We start from the raw sequence: 18,759 nt of genomic DNA on the forward strand, positions 1-18,759 counted from the left end.
GTGCATATAAAAGCATGTCTCTAAAATTACGTTTTTAAACCATTTTGAGTGGATTTTTATACATTTTGAGCATGCATTATTAACGTCCAGAAATTGTAAGTATAATAGAGAGTTTGTGTGGATGGAAGTGGGGTTTGCAATGGGAGGTTATAGTCTGTCTCTTTAAGCCCACAGTCTTACTTTTTTTTTCCTGTATCTGAAAAATTGATAAATCATCTTTCATTCTACCTGATGCCTATATGAGGAAAAAAGAGCTAATTGAAACCAATAAGATTCAATTCTGAGTAAATGTGCATAGGATTGAGCTCCCTGTGGCACTTGAACCATTGAAAATCATTTATATGGGATGTGATATCAGTTTAAATGGTTTGTTGGGTGAATTATATTTATTTTCCCAAACAACAGTGTTTATATTATTATTGTTGTTGTTATTATTTTATTTAAAACAAACAAACAAAGCTAAACCCTTCATTTTCTCTCCTACCTCCTTTCCAGCTGTGCATTCAAGAAACCTTTAATTTCTGCACAGCCAAGGAATTATGAATGAAGTGTTCTTCATAATCAGCAAAAACCAATTTCACTCCAAATGGCCACGGGAAACTTTAATTAACAGCCCGCGAAAACCCTGGATACCTAGAGAAGCCTAGTGTGATATTTTTAATAAAAGGTGCAGTATGTAGGAGCTTAAGGAAAAGGTGACTTTTGAATCCATTATTAAGCCAAGGCATTTCGCGTGATTGTGATCTGTTAGGAACCTTTGCTTTGTGTTGATTATTCTTCATCTCTTGCTTTATTTCCTGAATGATTGTGGAACCTGCAGGAGGGTGGCTTATCTGAACCTCCTCTTTGACCAAAGCGTAGTATAAGTGGATGTACCATATACCACTTTAGGCAGGAAGAAACAGCCTATAAAATATAAAAATGTATTTGAAAAACCGCTTCATTAATTCCTGAAATGCTCCCAGGGTTTGAGGAATACTTTAAAACTTCCTCACCGGGGACCAAAGTGCATTTCCACATGAGCCACATAAATATGACTTTTAGATTAAGCAAGTTGTTAGCCTCAATGGAGACGTGAGGATATAATTAAGCAGAGAGCTTGGCCTACATTTTCATACAGAACAAACGCTAAGTATAGTTTGCACTCAGACAATTATCCCTTCAGGAACTGTAAATCCTCTTTCAGTCATCATACACATAGATCTGCATGAGTAGATGAGGGAAAGACACATCAAATATTGGCGCAACTCATAAATATCTGAACTTTAAGTAAACCCAGTTCCAAGAATATCGTCCTGTCTGTGAGGGTGTGGGAAAGCCAAGGAAATCCCAAAGTCTCTGTTGATTAAGACTTGTGGTGTGAATTGATGCTCTGCAATCCTCTGGTTCCTGGGAGAGCATCTCCAGGTCCTCCTCAATGGGGGCAAGAACAGAGGTGGGACACTGGACCTCATATGACTCCTGCGTGAGATTGCAGAAAGGTCTACAGCAGGGGTCAGCAAACTAAGGCCCGGGGGCTGGATACGGCCCCCCAGGCTGGTAAATCCGGCCCGCGGACCCTCCTGCCGGCTCAGTCAGTCCCTGCGCACTGCAGACACCTCACCATGCGGGGACTGACTTCCGTGATGCTAGCACAGCTTCTGGATGGGCGGCGACGCTGGTGCAGCTTCGGATTGGCTGCACGAAGCTCCTGCAGCCAATCCAAAGCCTCGCCATCCGTACGCTGAAATAAACCCAGCATCATGACAGGCGCGTCGTGGGGCTTCAGCTGGAGCTTGGCATGCCTGCTGGCCTCGTGCCTGGTGCCCGGCATGGTGCGCTCAGTGGCCACACTGGAGTAGCTGGAGGGCGAGCTGCGCACCACCTGCCTGGCACTCCGCATGCACGGCCTGCCCACCGACCTGGCCTCGAACAACAGGCTGCAGCACATGGTGCACACCGCATGGGAGCTCTGCGGGGACAGGCCGATGGAGCGGCTGCTGCTCGTCAACAACACCAGTGGGCAGGGGGCATCGAGATGCACTCCTGAGCACGTGAAGATTGCATTCCTCCTCCAGGTCTGGAGGCAGCTGCAGGACCGGCTTTCAGGGTATTTATATTTTTTCAAAATATAGTCCGGCCCCTCACCCACCTGCTATGATGGCATGAGCTTGGCAGGGCATAGGTTGCCCCCAACCACATTTGGATTGTTTCATGAATCCATTTTCTTTGAAGCCAGTGAACAAATTGGTCTCTCTCTTCTCCCCCCCCCCCCCGCACTTTCTCTTTCGCATTAGAACATCAAGACTGTAAAGAACGAACACTAAGCAGCAAAACTTCATGCTCTGTTTTGTGTGAATAGTAGATAGTTAAAATGCTATTGAAGTAGAATCAAATTTACCTATTTACAAAAAAAAATCTGACAGATTTTTATCAGTCTCAAAGGCTAGAAAGGAAGAAAGGAAGAGAATTTCCAATCACTATTTATGGTAGGGCTTTGTCCTCTGAAATATGCGGAAATGCCCAAGATTTGAAGAAAAAACAACAGGTGTTTAAAGGTGATGTATTAGGATGCAAATGACAGGGAATACACCCCAAACCCAGGGCCCAATCTGTGTTTACTGGATATCCAAGAGATCCAGAAATTATTCACACAGAATAGATACACTCTTTTTATGTTATAGACTGAGATTTCATAGCATACAAGGAAGAAGAGATTGAATTCTGGGGTGGTAGGAGGTGTTCTGGAAATAATGCTGGAAGCATTACTCCTGGGATATGCGGTTTTTTCAGCAAGTCACTAAATGCATTCATGTTTGTCACCTATCACCCAGCCTCTGAGAATAGCAGCATTTCTTGAGCTTCCAGATTCAGTATCCCATTAGGAAAGTTGTGAGATCACGTTCGCTGTTAACATTCTGAGACCACAAAATTCAAAGGCAGCCCCGTTTTTCCTGATTCCAAATTCATTGAAGAACTGGGTGGCAGAGGGGCGCCATTTTGTCTGTTTGCCTGTGGTGTAGTATTTTAGCCAGTCAAAGAGATGCAGTTGGCAGGCAAACGTGGTACAAACTGGTCGCACAAGATCAATAGCTGAATTCAAGACACATAAGGTGACAAGGAGGCAGGTACTGTACCTGTTAAACAATTACAGGAAGAGGCCATCGGATTCCAGAAAGTTCCCTTTGTGTTGGCATTTTTGTATGCGCAGGGAGAAATCTTAAAGCGTCTTTCATCTTAGATATCCTGCCCTTCCTCCAGAGATTGCCACGCTCACAGGTGCCTGATTAAGGGAAGAAATGGGAAAAAAAACATCACAGCCAAGACAGATGACTTGCTCCAGTGGTACCTGCATTCCCTTGTTTTGAACTGCGTGCGTGTTTTTTTCCCTTCCTGTTGCACGAAGAGAAAAGTGCTTTGCATTGGCGAAATCAAAGCCCAAGCCCCTTCAGCGCACCTGACAAAACACTCAGGTGGCAGGTGCTAATGGAAAAAATACAGTTCTTTTCACTCTCTGATGACATACAGAAACCATCCATTCTCCACCTGGCACCTCTCGGGGACTAAACATATTAAATCGCCCCAGTGAATTCTGTCAAAAGCAGCCGAATATGAACAGTAACTGATAAGTTCAATTTTGGCAGTCTGTTCTATGATTAGTAGTGCAGTGGCAACGTGAGAGAGGGAAATGACAGGAGTAATTTCAAGAGCAACTAAGTGATATTTACTGGACATGTATTTGCTTGGAACACTGCTTAGAAAAGAGGGAATTGCCTACAGATTGCACCTGCCAGTAATGTCGCATTGCAAAGATTTAATATAGCTAAGGGCTCTCTTCCACAAAGCACTAGAGGGCCTACTAGAAAACATGCTGTTCTGTTCCTCTTTGATTTTGCACATACAGGTGCACACACACACAATGAGTCTACAGCGCATAGGAATATACATGACCTCCATTTTTTGTGGACACTTAAAGCCGTCACATACCCCAACTTGATGACAATCTGGGTGAGGATATCTGGGCGGGTTTCAGGGCTGGCCCTATCATGAGTTACAGTGTGGCATTTGCCTGAAATGTCCACTTGAGTGTGTTTTTAAACAGTGGGGTGTTGTTATTGTTAATAATAATACCTCAGATGCTGGGATGCCTTGTGCTCACCTTCAACTGAGTGGCGTGCACGGCAACATTATTTACGGTTGCCATATTTCAAAATTGTTGAGTTGGAAACCATGGAAATTATTGAGCTTTCTTTAGGACCCCCCCCAAAAAAAAGTTGTTGAGCTTTTTTCCATAAAAACTACAATAATTTTTGAGTTTAGGGGCTTTTTAAGGCATTGAAACCCCTACGGGTACTAATGGAAGAGTTCTTTTTTCCCCCTATGGCAGCCCTACGTTATTGTGTGATTGTTTCATACAGATCACCAGCACTTGCCCGTGAGGCAACTGCCTCGGGTGGCAATACCCACCTGATCCAGCCCCTACAGTGGCCTCTTAGCAAATAGGAGGTGCTGCTGTTCTGCTCCCACCCTTGTTCCTGATGTAGATAGTTATTCCCACCTTGTTCCTGGTGTAGATCTCCATTCGCCTCTTCTTCCCTGACCAAAGGGATGCCATTTTGTGGCTCACCTCAGGTGCCAAAATGTACTGGGCTAGCCTGCTAACCACAACTTAAAATTCACTCCAGTTATTGCATAATGAATTGTGATGTCGGTTGGCTTTTCTTCTGTACTGTTCGATGACACTTGATTCATCAGGAGTTACTTTCTGGTGTTGTATGTCATCCTCATGCTTTACTAACCAGCTCAGCATGCATTACACTAAGATTACTTAAGGCCACATTTTACAATCCAGAGGCAGCTTGAAACTTCGGTTCATCATGGCTGCACCTTTTAACTAATTTATATGTTCTTTAAGAGTAAGAAATAATAGAGTGACTGACTAGGAAGTTGGAGACTAGGGTTGAAATCTATACTCAGGTATGAAGCCTACTGACTACTGAGTGACTTTGGGTCAGTTACTATCTCTCAGCCTAATCTACTTCACTGAGTTGCTGTGAGGATAAAACGGAGAGGAAGAAAACCATGAACACTACCTTGAGCTCCTTGGAAGAAAGTTGGCATATAAATGAAATAATAGAAGCCCTATCTGCATTATACATGTAGAACAGTATCATACTATTTTAAGCTGCCATAGTTTATCCCAAAGAATCATGGGAACTCAAGTTTCCTAAGGGTGCTGAGAATTCCCCTCACAGAGCTATGATTCCTAGAGTTGCCTGCGAAGAAGGATGAATTGTTAAACCATTGAACTTACAGCTCTATGAGGGCAATGGGGTCCCATCAACACTCAGGAGAGGTAACTCACAACTTGCGCACATTCAGCTTTGTGTGCTTGGCAAAAGTTTAAAAATTTAAAAGTGAGTGGAAAGGGGACAGGCATCCAGGAAAAAATGGCTTTGGCAATCCCACCTGCCATTAATCCAGTGTGTTTTGACTAGACACAAATGTGGTAGTGCACGCTATCCCCAAAAGTTCCAGAACATAACCCCTGTGTAAGTTGAGAGTTGTCCATACTCTTAACAAGTTCCCATGATCCTTTGAGGAAAACCATGGCATTTTAAAGTGGTATGATATTGCTTGCGGTACAGTGCAGGAAGTGGCCAAAAATGAAATTAATGCTCTTAAGAGCCTGTCAGCCATTTTCCTGAGGTGGCAGCTTAGAAGGGTTTTGACAGGCATTCTTTGCCCACATAGTATATTATGTGTAACTGGTGACAGGTCAGCTCTGGTATTGGATCCTTCCTTTCCCAGCTCCCCAAACTGAGCTCCATAGCAAACAAACAAACCTGCCCAGAACAGCTATACGGTGTAAGACTATCAATGCATGTGGAAGGTGATGTATCCTACTTCCATGAAGCCGTTGTAGATCTTCAGCAGAAGTAAATTTGGCTAATACAACTTTTGTGCTTTTGCCTAGGGATACAATTCAAGGATTCTGTCAGTATTTGTAATTAACAGTGCTTGGGGGAGTAGTAGGGACGTCTGCCTCATTTCTCCCCTAAAATTAACTTGGTAACTTGTTTTCTTAAAGATAAAGCATTTAAATCTTAATGGATGGAACAAAACTGCAGACCAGCTTCGTGAGTCAACCTGGACTGCCACCTAAAAAAATATTCAGCACTTGACTTCAGATATCAAACACTAGCAGCTTAAGCACATGAGCAAATTCAATATGGCTTCACCCAGCGCACACATTTTGCCATAAAAGTAAAGTGACTGGAGAGAGTACAACTGTTCATATTTTGAGAGGCCAAGGGAAGGCTGTTTTATTGTCTGCCATGCATTTGATCCTATGAAAATTGTTCCTTTCTAACAGAACTTGTAATCTTTAATGTTCACTTCCTGCTGTTCAATTTACACGTCTTACTTGCTCAAGCTGACATTCTTACTTTAAACTTCTTCTTCTTTGCAGTCTTCTTTGTTCTCCCTCATGTCATGTCCCCTACTTGAAGAGCAATCTTCCTTCTAAGTTGTGCTGGCTAGCGAGCAGGAAAATGCCTGCCCTAAAAATCCCTTCCCACCCTGTCACAGATTTAGAATTATAGAACAAATACAGAGAGAGGCTTTGGGAAGGCTGTAATACGTGGCTTCTACTAAAATCTACCGCTTCTTTGATGAAACTTATTTTGCTGTGGCTCTGAATCTGTTGCTGGCCTTGCAGCTCCATTGCATCTTGTCCATCAGCCTTGCTCCTGGAGGCATGCAGCGTTTGAAATGAAGCTTCAGAACACTGAATCTTTACTGCCTCTTAAACTCCAATTAAAATGATTTAAAAAACAAAACAAAACATTAATTTCATTTATGGAGTCAACACAAGGCTAGGAATCAGTGGAACTAGTTGTCGGGACCTACCAGGACTAAAATATCAGCTCCGATGAGACTCCTACCCAGCTGTAATCAACATGGGACCCACCCTCCTGCTACTCTTCCCTTCCATTGCTTCTCTCCTTTTCTTTCCATCAGTTTATGGTGCTGCATAGCAGTGCACCAAGGGGAAAGGTGTGGGGATTCATATTCTTCTCAAGGATTGCCTCCTTAGTTCTGAGAAGACTACAGTGCCAAAGGATTAGCATGCTACAGTGACAGAGAGTGGGTCTCCCCATGAGCCACCACTGCTCTCATCACCACCACCACTGCCCAGATAAGTAAAGGGAGAATATTTAAGCGAGTCAGGGCTTGCAGTACAGTAGTGCCTTTGGGAGATAGGGAGGCTGGTGTGAAAGGAAGAAACAGGAAGCCAGGGGTTCTTCTCTGGCTCAGATTTAAATCTGAGCCTGAGAAGAATTATAAATTCACCTTTCAGTCCCCTAAAGTTATTTCCCAAGCCCACTTCAAGAGCAGCACAGTGGTACAGTGGTACCTTGGGCTAAGTACTTAATTCGTTCCGGAGGTCTGTTCTTAACCTGAAGCGTACTTAACCTGAAGCACCACTTTAGCTAATGGGACTTCCTGCTGCCGCCGCGCCGCCAGAGCACGATTTCTGTTCTTAGCGGAGTTCTTAACCTGAAGCGTACTTATCCTGAGGCGTACTTAACCCGAGGTACCACTGTATCTGTGCCTTTCGCTTTGCAATCTAGTATGTTAGCCACCCCCTGATAAATTGATCTGGGTGCTGGTGGACCACCACAGAAGGTTGGGTAGAACCAGAAGTTTTGCACCCCTGATTTATCATAGCAATGACACAGGTTGTAGAGCCAGTCATTGTGCCTGAAGAGCAATCACATCCCTAAATGGGACCTTGAGGCATCAATTTGAAGCTTCAGGCCTAACTTTGTTGTTGTTGTTCAGTCGTTCAGTCGTGTCCGACTCTTCGTGACCCCATGGACCAGAGTACGCCAGGCACGCCTATCCTTCACTGCCTCTCGCAGTTTGGCCAAACTCATGTTAGTAGCTTCAAGAACACTGTCCAACCATCTCATCCTCTGTCGTCCCCTTCTCCTTGTGCCCTCCATCTTTCCCAACATCAGGGTCTTTTCTAGGGATTCTTCTCTTCTCATGAGGTGGCCAAAGTACTGGAGCCTCAACTTCAGGATCTGTCCTTCTAGTGAGTACTCAGGGCTGATTTCTTTGAGAATGGATAGGTTTGATCTTCTTGCAGTCCACGGGACTTTCAAGAGTCTCCTCCAGCACCATAATTCAAAAGCATCAATTCTACGGCGATCAGCCTTCTTGATGGTCCAGCTCTCACTTCCGTACATTACTACTGGGAAAACCATAGCTTTAACTATACGGACCTTTGTCGGCAAGGTGATGTCTTTGCTTTTTAAGATGCTGTCTAGGTTTGTCATTGCTTTTCTCCCAAGAAGCAGGCGTCTTCTGATTTCGTGACTGCTGTCACCATCTGCAGTGATCATGGAACCCAAGAAAGTGAAATCTCTCACTGCCTCCATTTCTTCCCCTTCTATTTGCCAGGAGGTGATGGGACCAGTGGCCATGATCTTAGTTTTTTTGATGTTGAGCTTCAGACCATATTTTGTGCTCTCTTCTTTCACCCTCATTAAAAGGTTCTTCAATTCTTCCTCACTTTCTGCCATCAAGGTAGTATCATGAGCATATCTGAGGTTGTTGATATTTTTTCCGGCAATCTTAATTCCGGTTGGGGATTCATCCAGTCCAGCCTTTCGCATGATGTATTCTGCATATAAGTTAAATAAGCAGGGAGACAATATACAGCCTTGTCGTACTCCTTTCCCAATTTTGAACCAATCAGTTGTTCCATATCCAGTTCTAACTGTAGCTTCTTGTCCCACATAGAGATTTCTCAGGAGGCAAATGAGGTGATCCGGCACTCCCATTTCTTTAAGAACTTGCCATAGTTTGCTGTGGTCGACACAGTCAAATGCTTTTGCATAATCAATGAAGCAGAAGTAGATGTTTTTCTGGAACTCTCTGGCTTTCTCCATAATCCAGCGCATGTTTGCAATTTGGTCTCTGGTTCCTCTGCCCCTTCGAAATCCAGCTTGCACTTCTGGGAGTTCTCGGTCCACATACTGCTTAAGCCTGCCTTGTAGAATTTTAAGCATAACCTTGCTAGCGTGTGAAATGAGTGCAATTGTGCGGTAGTTGGAGCATTCTTTGGCACTGCCCTTCTTTGGGATTGGGATGTAGACTGATCTTCTCCAATCCTCTGGCCACTGCTGAGTTTTCCAAACTTGCTGGCATATTGAGTGCAGCACCTTAACAGCATCCTCTTTTAAAATTTTAAATAGTTCAGCTGGAATATCATCACTTCCACTGGCCTTGTTGTTAGCAAGGCTTTCTAAGGCCCATTTGACTTCACTCTCCAGGATGTCTGGCTCAAGGTCAGCAACCACATTTCCTGGGGTGTATGAGACCTCCATATCTTTCTGGTATAATTCCTCTGTGTATTCTTGCCACCTCTTATTGATGTCTTCTGCTTCTGTTAGGTCCTTTCCACTTTTGTCCTTAATTGTGGTAATCTTTGTACGAAATGTTCCTTTCATATCTCCAATTTTCTTGAATAAATCTCTGGTTTTTCCCATTCTGTTATTTTCCTCTATTTCTTTGCATTGCTCGTTTAGAAAGGCCCTCTTGTCTCTCCTTGCTATTCTTTGGAAATCTGCATTCAATTTCCTGTATCTTTCACGATCTCCTTCGCATTTTGCTTGTCTTCTCTCCCCCGCTATTTGTAAGGCCTCATTGGTCAGCCACTTTGCTTTCTTGCATTTCTTTTTCATTGGGATGGTTTTCGTTGCTGTCTCCTGTATAATGTTACGAGCCTCCATCCACAGTTCTTCAGGTACTCTATCCACCAAATCTAAATCCTTGAACCTGTTCTTCACTTCAACTGTGTATTCATAAGGAATTTGATTTAGATTGAATCTTACTGGCCCAGTGGTTTTTCCTACTTTCTTCAGTTTAAGCTGGAATTTTGCTATAAGAAGCTGATGATCTGAGCCACAGTCAGCTCCAGGTCTTGTTTTTGCTGAGTGTATAGAGCTTCTCCATCTTTGGCTGCAGAGAATATAATCAATCTGATTTCGATGTTGCCCATCTGGTGATGTCCATGTGTAGAGTCATCTCTTGTGTTGTTGGAAAAGAGTGTTTGTGATGACCAGCTTGTTCTCTTGACAGAACTCTATTAGCCTTTGCCCTGCTTCATTTTGATCTCCAAGGCCAAACTTGCCAGTTGTTCCTTTTATCTCTTGACTTCCTACTTTAGCATTCCAATCCCCTATAATGAGAAGAACATCCTTCTTTGGTGTCATTTCTATAAGGTGTTGTAAGTCTTCATAGAATTGATCAATTTCGGTTTCTTCAGCACTGGTAGTTGGTGCATAAACTTGGATTACTGTGATGTTAAAAGGACTGCCTTGGATTCGTATCGAGATCATTCTATCATTTTTGAAGTTGCATCCCAGTACAGCTTTCGCCACTCTTTTGTTGACTATGAGGGCCACTCCATTTCTTTTACCATTTCTTTTACCAGGCCTAACTTACCATTGTCCATCTACTCATCTCCCGCAAATCTGTCTTCCCAGAAGAACAGTCATTCTTTGCAGCCCAATCTAGGTAAAGGTCTGTCCCAGGATACATGCGGCATACTTGTGAAGTCGTTGGTGCTAGCTTCTGCCAGTTATTATAAATAAAGCACAGCTATTTGAGAGAGAGAGAGGAGGTTGCACCATCAAATGACTATCTGGAGAATAGAATAGACTGAAGTCGGCCAGCCCTGGCATAGTTAGAAAGTAACTGCACTTCAGAAAGTTATATACAGATGGGCAAGCCAAGCTGCACCGAGTCCTTTCCTCATCTTACCTTCCTTTATGTTAATGTAAAGGTAAAGGGATCCCTGACCATTAGGTCCAGTAGTGACCAACTCTGGGGTTGCAGCACTCATCTCACGTTACTGGCCGAGAGAGCCGGCATATAGCTTCCAGGTCATGTGGCCACCATGACTAAGCCACTTCTGGCAAACCAGAGCAGCGCACGGAAACGCCATTTACCTTCCCACCGGAGCAGTACCTATTTATCTACTTGCACTTTGATGTGCTTTCAAACTGCTAGGTGGGCAGGAGTTGGGACCGAGCAACGGGAGCACACCCCATCGTGGGGATTTGAACCGCCGACCTTCTGATCGGCAAGCCCTAGGCTCTGTGGTTTAGCCCACAGCACCACCCGCGTCCCCTTATGGTAGCTTTATGGTAGCTTTCAACAAAGTTGCACTAGTACAAATTTGATGCATAATAATACAACTCAAGAATCACCATACTCCTTGGTCTATTTGGCCTCTGATATGAGAAGGAGAATCCAAATGCTTTGCTGTGAATGGCTCCATATTAAACACTGATGCATATTTTCTTTACCCTAAGGGCAACTGTTTTTTTCTATGTTGGTTCCTGCAAAATTGTGCAATTATTAAGAAAGATGTATAAGCCTCCTTTTCAAGTGTTATGGGATATATGAAAATGGGATGAAGTGGTACTTGTGTTTCCAATGTCAGCATGCATGACAACATGCAAAAGTTGTCACTGTGTAGAAAAGAGTTGTCTATTAAGTATAGCACTGAAGATAGCTCCTTAGATACCTTGAGAAAAGAGCCAGAACTGAAGAGCTTTTATCTAACATGATTTGCTTACACTACTGCTTCTCAGCCACAGGGTCTTACACTTCTTTATACTAACCCTTGGAACATTATTGTTGATATTTGTGCTTTGAATTTAAGGTGGACATTCCTGGATTGCCTTGATAATGGAAATTAAAAGTAGGTTATTCAAATATGAAGGTTTTCGTTTGAGTTCTTCAGTGTTTGGGGCATTTATCCAAGCAAAGTCCCATCAACCAGGCCATGTTGTGTGTACACTGCTGTCATATCACAAGGCCCTGCACTCAAAGAAATTGAGATCCACTGGTTTAGCTCTCCTTCTGCTATGCAGATGTTCCACCACAAATCAGAATGTTCTGAGCAATTGTGTGTGGCACCTCACAAGTAGTTTAACAGCGACGCATTCTTTTTTGGCGTATTGTCCTTTTCTCCAAAGGAACCTTTAGAAATGGAGTAATTAAAGTGAGATGAAAGCAGCATTTCTGACCTTGACGTACAAGCAACAGCATGATCGGCGATGATGGGAAAAATGGAGAAACAACATGTCTAATGTGAAAATGCGTGTAAACACCATTCGTTGTTCTCGTTGGCTGATGCATGCTGAGAAACAAATGCTTCTTGCTCATTTGCATTGTAAATCTGCAAGTGCCGCACCTGAAAGCCCAGGTTGAAAGAGTCCCTTCTGTGATTAGGGACCTCGCTATTCACAGAAACGTAATTCCAATTAGCTTTCTTATCTTCCTTTGAAAACAGAATGAAGGATACCAAGGCAAGTGACATTTCTTTCTTGTCCTCATTCCCTCCCCCCCTCCCCCGACACAGAAAGCCAGGCTCGCCAGGATCCATGCAGCGAAGAGTGGGACTGCAAATGCATACATGCAGAGCAAAAGGAATGGCTTACTCAGTAACCAGGTAATGAGCGTGTGCATTCTGAATTCGGGAAAAGCATTCAATAATAGCCCAGCAATCCAGGTTCTGTTTCACATCAGAGGCCTCCAAACATAGAACGACAGTCAGGCTGAGGAAGGAAGCATTGTGGCAGCCAGGTTTTCCCTGGGACTCGGTCAGCTCTTTGTCTAAGGTGATGGAGCCTCGCCTGCTCAGCTCTGAAAGCAGCCTTCATCCTGTGAATCTCTGATACACTTCCCCAAGAGTTTGCAGCTGCCTTCCAGAAAGCATCTCCCCTTCACATACAGACAGGGGCTGGATCTACAAGAACAAACTTAGTTGGTCTCTAAGGTGTTACTGGAAGGGATTTTTTAAATTTTGTTTTGACTATGGCAGACCAACACGGCTACCTACCTGTAACTGGATCTACATTGATATTAAAAAGTTAAGGGGGGAAACCCCATTATATAGCTCTCTGCAATTTTCCATTGGCTGCTGTACAGCATCCCCTGGTGTCACATTTTTATAACACATTTATAACGTTATAACTCACCAGGATAGATTAATCCAGGCAGACACACCATTAAATAGCATGGCCCAAACGCCTGCTGGTCTCCACCAAGTTTCATACTGGTCTGCAACTTTGGTGTATAGTATATTACAAATGACTGGTCCCTGCTACAATGAGGATGTGCTTGCATAACAGTCCCTCTCCTGCGATTTATCTCCTCTTGATCTGTCCGTTCCTGACTCTCTTTCCGTTCACTTATTCCTCTGCTAAATCGCACATTATTGCACCACACATGATAAAGGGCAGGCAAAGAGATGGAAGACAGAGCGCAACCCACATCTAAACAAACTTGTGAGGAGCAATTTACTAACCTGCCCACTTTAATGTAAGAGGTGAAGTCATCTGCAGCAAACAGTAGTCCCTTTATCACTAGCAGTTCCAGAATTCTGCAATGACTTCCTCTAGAGGTGCAGGTCTATATTCTTTCCTCCTGACATTGAGGTGATTTTCTAAAGCCCATTTACTATACAGGAAAGCTTTAGAGCATTAAGAATTGCTGGCTATCCTTTGATACGCTTTTAAATTGTGCTGCAGAGTGTGCAGCTATGTTACTTAACATATGGCGCTTGCTACAACATATATTGATAATAACCAGCATAGATGTATTTTTTTAAAGGATTAGAATGTCAAAAGGATCCTTCATGGAGGATAGCTTTGATCAGCAGCTACCATGGAGGGCAAACCGGTCATTTGCTTAATGCTTCCACTTTTCTTGGTCTTGAGACCGAATCCTTCACCTGAAATGAACTGTGAATCAGGTTATCAGCAGGGATGGGGGCTCATTGAAAGGATTTCTCAAGGAAATCTAATAATCAGTGGATATGCAGAAGTTATTTTATATTAATTGGTATTTCCACAAAACAGACCTCTTTATAAATTGTCCAGATGTGCTCCGATCAAGAACTTAGTTTAAAGTCTATTTCTTCACAACTGAGAATAATACAATATTCAATGTATTAACAGTTATGCGGTGATGAACAAGAGGCCTTTGTTAGCAAATCTGGTTCTCCCTTTGAAATCCAGCACCACCACCTGCTGCACTGTCTGGAAAAAACCACGGTAAGATGATAAACCTGCAGCTTCCTTGTGATCTGAGAAAAGTAAATATGATGTTGATTTCCTGTTGCTCTTAGTTAGGAACTACTCTGATGAAGTAGATTTTCATCATACTTAGCAAGTGAAATTTCATGAAGTGGCAGTTTCCTGAAATTATTTTGGTGGCAGAATTTATATGGAAAAATTGTGCTCATTTGTGTTTTTATTAGCTCTGTTGAGAATACCGCTGCGGTTGAATGATTAATAGTTCAGTTTAACCTACGAACAGCTTGATCAGATAATTCGCTAGCCGAGATGCATACTCTCCAACGTTTTTCTGATGAAAATAGGGACGTCCTATTCCATCATCATAATGATTTTATTATTTATGCTCCATCCATCTAACTGGGCCACTCTGGGCAACTTCCAACTTATACAGTATAAAAACATAAAATATTAAACATTAAAAAAAAACTTCCCTATACAGGGCTTTCATTCAGGTGTCTTCTAAAGGTTGTATAGTTACTTATCTCCTTAGCTTGGGGGATGCATAACTCCGTACCCTCCAACATTTCTCCAATGAAAATAGGGATGTCCTGAGGAAACACAGGACATTCTGGGATTACCGTATTTTTCGCTCCATAAGACACACTTTTTTCCTCCTAAAGAGTAAGGGGAAATATTTGTGCGTGTTATGGAGCGAATGGTGGTCCCTGGAGCTGAATTGCCCAGGGGCCAAAAGAGGATCATGCTTTTTATTTTACAAAGAGAAAAGGGGGTGTTGAAAGGACCCCGCTCAGCAGCTGATCAGCAAGAGATCGGGAGAGAGATAAGAGTCCCCGGCTCCCTTTCAGCCCCGCCCTCCTTTGTTGAATGTGCTACAGAGGGAGGTTGTTTGTTTCCCCAGCTACATGTAAGTGGCTGATTAGATTATCTGTCTGGAAACTGTAGAAAAGACTCCCTTTCCTTTAGAAGCTGCAGAAATGTGAGTTGAACCCCATAAAAACTGAGCTTTTCCTCTTTGCTTTTCCCCCTTTGCAAAAGGAGCTTTGCTTTTCCCCCTTTGCAAAAAAAAAGCTGCAAAAGTTTTAGCTGATCCTCAAAAAAAACCAAGGCTTTTAGAGGAGGAAAACCAGAAAAAAAAATTTCTTGTTTCCTCCTCTAAAAATGAGGTGCGCCCTATGGTCCGGTGTGCCCTATGGAGCGAAAATCAGAAACCCTACCCATGGCCTTCCTCCATGGAATACACCTTAAGATCCCTATTGATCAGCGCCTCTGCCCCTGCAATATGAAAGAGGTAGAGGACCTTTTACATTTCTTTTTTCAGTGTCCCCTATACGATTCAATAAGACCCAAACTTCTTTTCCTGATCCCGCCCTCCATTGTATCTAAGGATGACTGCCTGAAATTTCTACTAGTAGAGGCAAACCCCCAAGTCTCACGCGCAGTGGCTGGTTTTATTCCGCAGGCATTGAAACTCAGGGTTCCCTTGACAGGGTCTGCGACCTAGATCAGGACTATCATCACTGTCCTCATTTTGTTTTAGTTCAGCTTTTTGAACCTACCCCAGGTTTCTATTTGCTTGGTATCTATTAGTAATTTTAGATAATCGGCCTCAGGTGTTTTAGATATTAGTTCTATCTTTTATTGTAGCTATAAGGACGTTCAGTGGTTGCTCATGAGAAATCAGCCGAACGCAGAACTTCTAAAAACTAAGTTCTTTATTGTGCAGATATTTACAGTGGAGCAAAAGTTCAAACGTCCATCTCATCCCTCCGCAGAGTCTGGGAATGAACCCTTCCGGTTCTTTGTCCAGCAAAAGAGGCGCGGGATTCTGAACCCCCGCCTCCCCCTTCCACGTCTTTCCTGTCTGCGAACTTGGGGTGCGGGAACCTGTCCCTGTTCCCCGCTTCCCCCTTGGTGCTCAGGCTCTGCGATCCCTTCACAGCCCCTGCACCGACTTCCTGCCTCCAACTCCCCCTCCCCACTGGAGGAATGGTCGCTTCCTCCTGAGGAGGGGGACGACGAACTGGTGAACAAAGGGGGCGGTTCCCTGTACTGCAAACGATCCCGGGATGCTACCTGCCGTGGGGAGGGGGGGGTTTCCAGACAGTAATTATTTTTTTAAAAAATAAATAAATTATGCCATGCTGTGTCTGCAGCTCAGTGCGACTTATGTACTCTGTTGTTCGTATTCGGTACTGTTTGTTTTTGTTTGTTGGGCTTATGCTATGGCTAAATGCTAATGCAATAAAGAATTTGACTTTGAAAAAGTAAATTTACCATCCGTAATTTACACTGCACTGCATCCTGTTTTGAAGCATACATATAGCAGACTGAAATGCAATTCAGAGTGTTGCAGCATGAAATTGAGCAAAGTTTGGGACCCCCAGGTTTCAATGTCTGCCAGACTTCAAGTTAGCAGCCCCAAAGTTGCTAATTTTTATAAGCTATAGAAATATGAAGCTTATAACAAGGGGGCCTTGTTTTTGCGACTTGCTTTATTTACTTGGGCTTTGTGATGCTTTTGTTTAAACTGCTTTTAGTGAAGGGAGTTCAATTGGCAGCATTTTGGTTTTAAGTCTTTTACCGATATGGCTGACTGTGATATATTGGGCAGGAAGTAAACGATACAGAAGAATTTGGGTCCGCCGCCCCCTTCCTTCTGCTGTTATCATGCTTCTGATTACATTGCTTATATTTTGATACGGTTCTAAATTATTTTAAATGTTGTAAGCTGCCATGGGAAAACATTGCATTTCGAACAGTTGGGCTACTAAATTTATTAAATAAGCAAACCAGCTCTCTTCCCATGAAATATGAACGAGGCTGAATCTTGTGCCACGGGGAAACTTTCATTTATCCCAGCCACTTTTCAGCTTTAATGCTGTTTTCCTTTCTAAACCATGTTGAGCAGAATCATGACTTCCTGGACGAACAAGCCTACGAAGAAAGCTGCATGGAGATGTCTACTGTCAACAGGCAGTCCAGCCATAGTCCTTCCCTCTCTTCTCAACATGGAGTGACGAGCTCTTGCTGCTCACGGAGACATAAAAAGACATTCCACATCCCAAACACTAACCTAACTGGCAGTCGCCCAAGTACTGTTCAAGAACTCAGTACCATTCAGATCAGATGCATGGAAAGAACACCTCTGTCTAACAGGTACTTCAGCTTTAAAAATGACCCTAGACAGAGATAGCATTATGTTCGCTCTCCAGGCAGAGATAACATGATGTTCGATCCTGCCTATCAAAGAATTGGCATGGAGCATGTACATGTGTGTGTGTGTGTGTGTGTGTGTGTGTGAGAGAGAGAGAGAGAGAGAGAGAGAGAGAGAGAGAGAGAGAGAGAGAGAGAGAGAGAGAGAAATATTGCTCCGTTTGGGGTCATAACCTGTGTTCCGTAATGTTACAAGGAAAGCCGTTTCCTAGTCTTGAACGTAACAATTTTGAAGTGCTTAACTGGCAGAGGAACAGTGAATGAATGTCATTTCTTTTAAATATCAAAGCAAATCATTTGTGTAAAATGTTGGGCTCTACTGGAAACCACATTTTGAGAAACTTTGAGTAGTCCCATTATGACAAGGCACAAATGAATTGAAAACACCTATGAATTCAGTATGGTCAGTATGTCTACAGATAGCTGTTCACAAGACCATTTGTCATACTTCCCCTTGATAGATGACCTCATTAAAAAAAAATCTTAACTGCACCAGGATTGAAAATCTTTATTGGGAAAATATTGCTGTGTAGATGAGCACTGAACTTACTCATGGCACTGGGCAATATTGTGACTACAGGCATATCAACTGATCTCATATCACATGGGAGAGGTGTTTTTTAAAAGGAAAAGAAAAGAAAAGAAATCTATTAAATAAACATTATCAAGACTTGATATTAGTCATATACTGAAAGATTCTCATATCGATAACATGTACATAATATGACTGAGATTTATGACCTTTTTTGTAAAATGGTAGTCGAAATTTGCTAACCTTTCAGGGCATTTTAATAAGGTGCATTGATCTTGTGAAAGCTTACAACCATGTTGTAATAATAGCCTCCAAAACAACCCAAATGCACATTGTTTGCGTGGCCAGGCGGAGTCCCCCGAGGGAAATAACGACACATGACAACGTTGTATGGGATTAAATTGGCCACAACTTTATTAATATTCAGATGTAGGGAGACCTTGGCTCAGGCATTGGGCGTTTATCCTTCCCAGCCCCCCAGCTGGGGTTCTGGGTAATTTCAGGGTTATCCAGCATGTGTGGGGAGTGGGCTAGCTCTGGAGAACATATGTTCAAGCAGTTAGCCCATCCCCCTAATTCGCCGCCGCTGGAGGGGGAGGGCAGTGACGACCTCTGGGCGTATGGTCAATGCCTTCCCCTGAGACCCCTTTAACGGGAACCCTGTTACCAACGACGCAATGGGGGCGGGGCGTCACCGCCCCACGCCCCCCCCCCCAATCCTGTATATGACTAAAGGATTCTGCCCAAGGCCTGCAACCGCCAAAGTTGTGACAAATTGCTACGGGAAAGGCAAAACCTGCCAATGCAGGGAAAGTCCTTTCCAGCCCTTCAACAGCGACCTTGTCATAGCAGCACCTGCGTGCCTGTGTGGCTGTGGGGGAAAAGGTGGTTAACCTGCAACGTAAA

General features: G+C 43.4%; 1 protein-coding gene across 1 annotated transcript in view; it reads left to right on the forward strand.

Annotated features, from left to right (window-relative positions):
• KCND2 (potassium voltage-gated channel subfamily D member 2) overlaps positions 1–18,759 on the forward strand; it is a 285,618-nt gene that overhangs the window by 265,335 nt on the left and 1,524 nt on the right. Inside the window, exons 4-6 of the mRNA XM_033162299.1 lie at positions 12,428–12,517; positions 14,028–14,123; positions 17,017–17,264. Of these exons, the coding sequence (XP_033018190.1) occupies positions 12,428–12,517; positions 14,028–14,123; positions 17,017–17,264 (434 nt within the window). The remainder of the gene's footprint in view (positions 1–12,427; positions 12,518–14,027; positions 14,124–17,016; positions 17,265–18,759) is intronic.

This window comes from Lacerta agilis, chromosome 10, assembly GCF_009819535.1.
Source record: "Lacerta agilis isolate rLacAgi1 chromosome 10, rLacAgi1.pri, whole genome shotgun sequence".
In the NCBI taxonomy this organism is placed as follows: Eukaryota; Metazoa; Chordata; class Lepidosauria; order Squamata; family Lacertidae; genus Lacerta; species Lacerta agilis.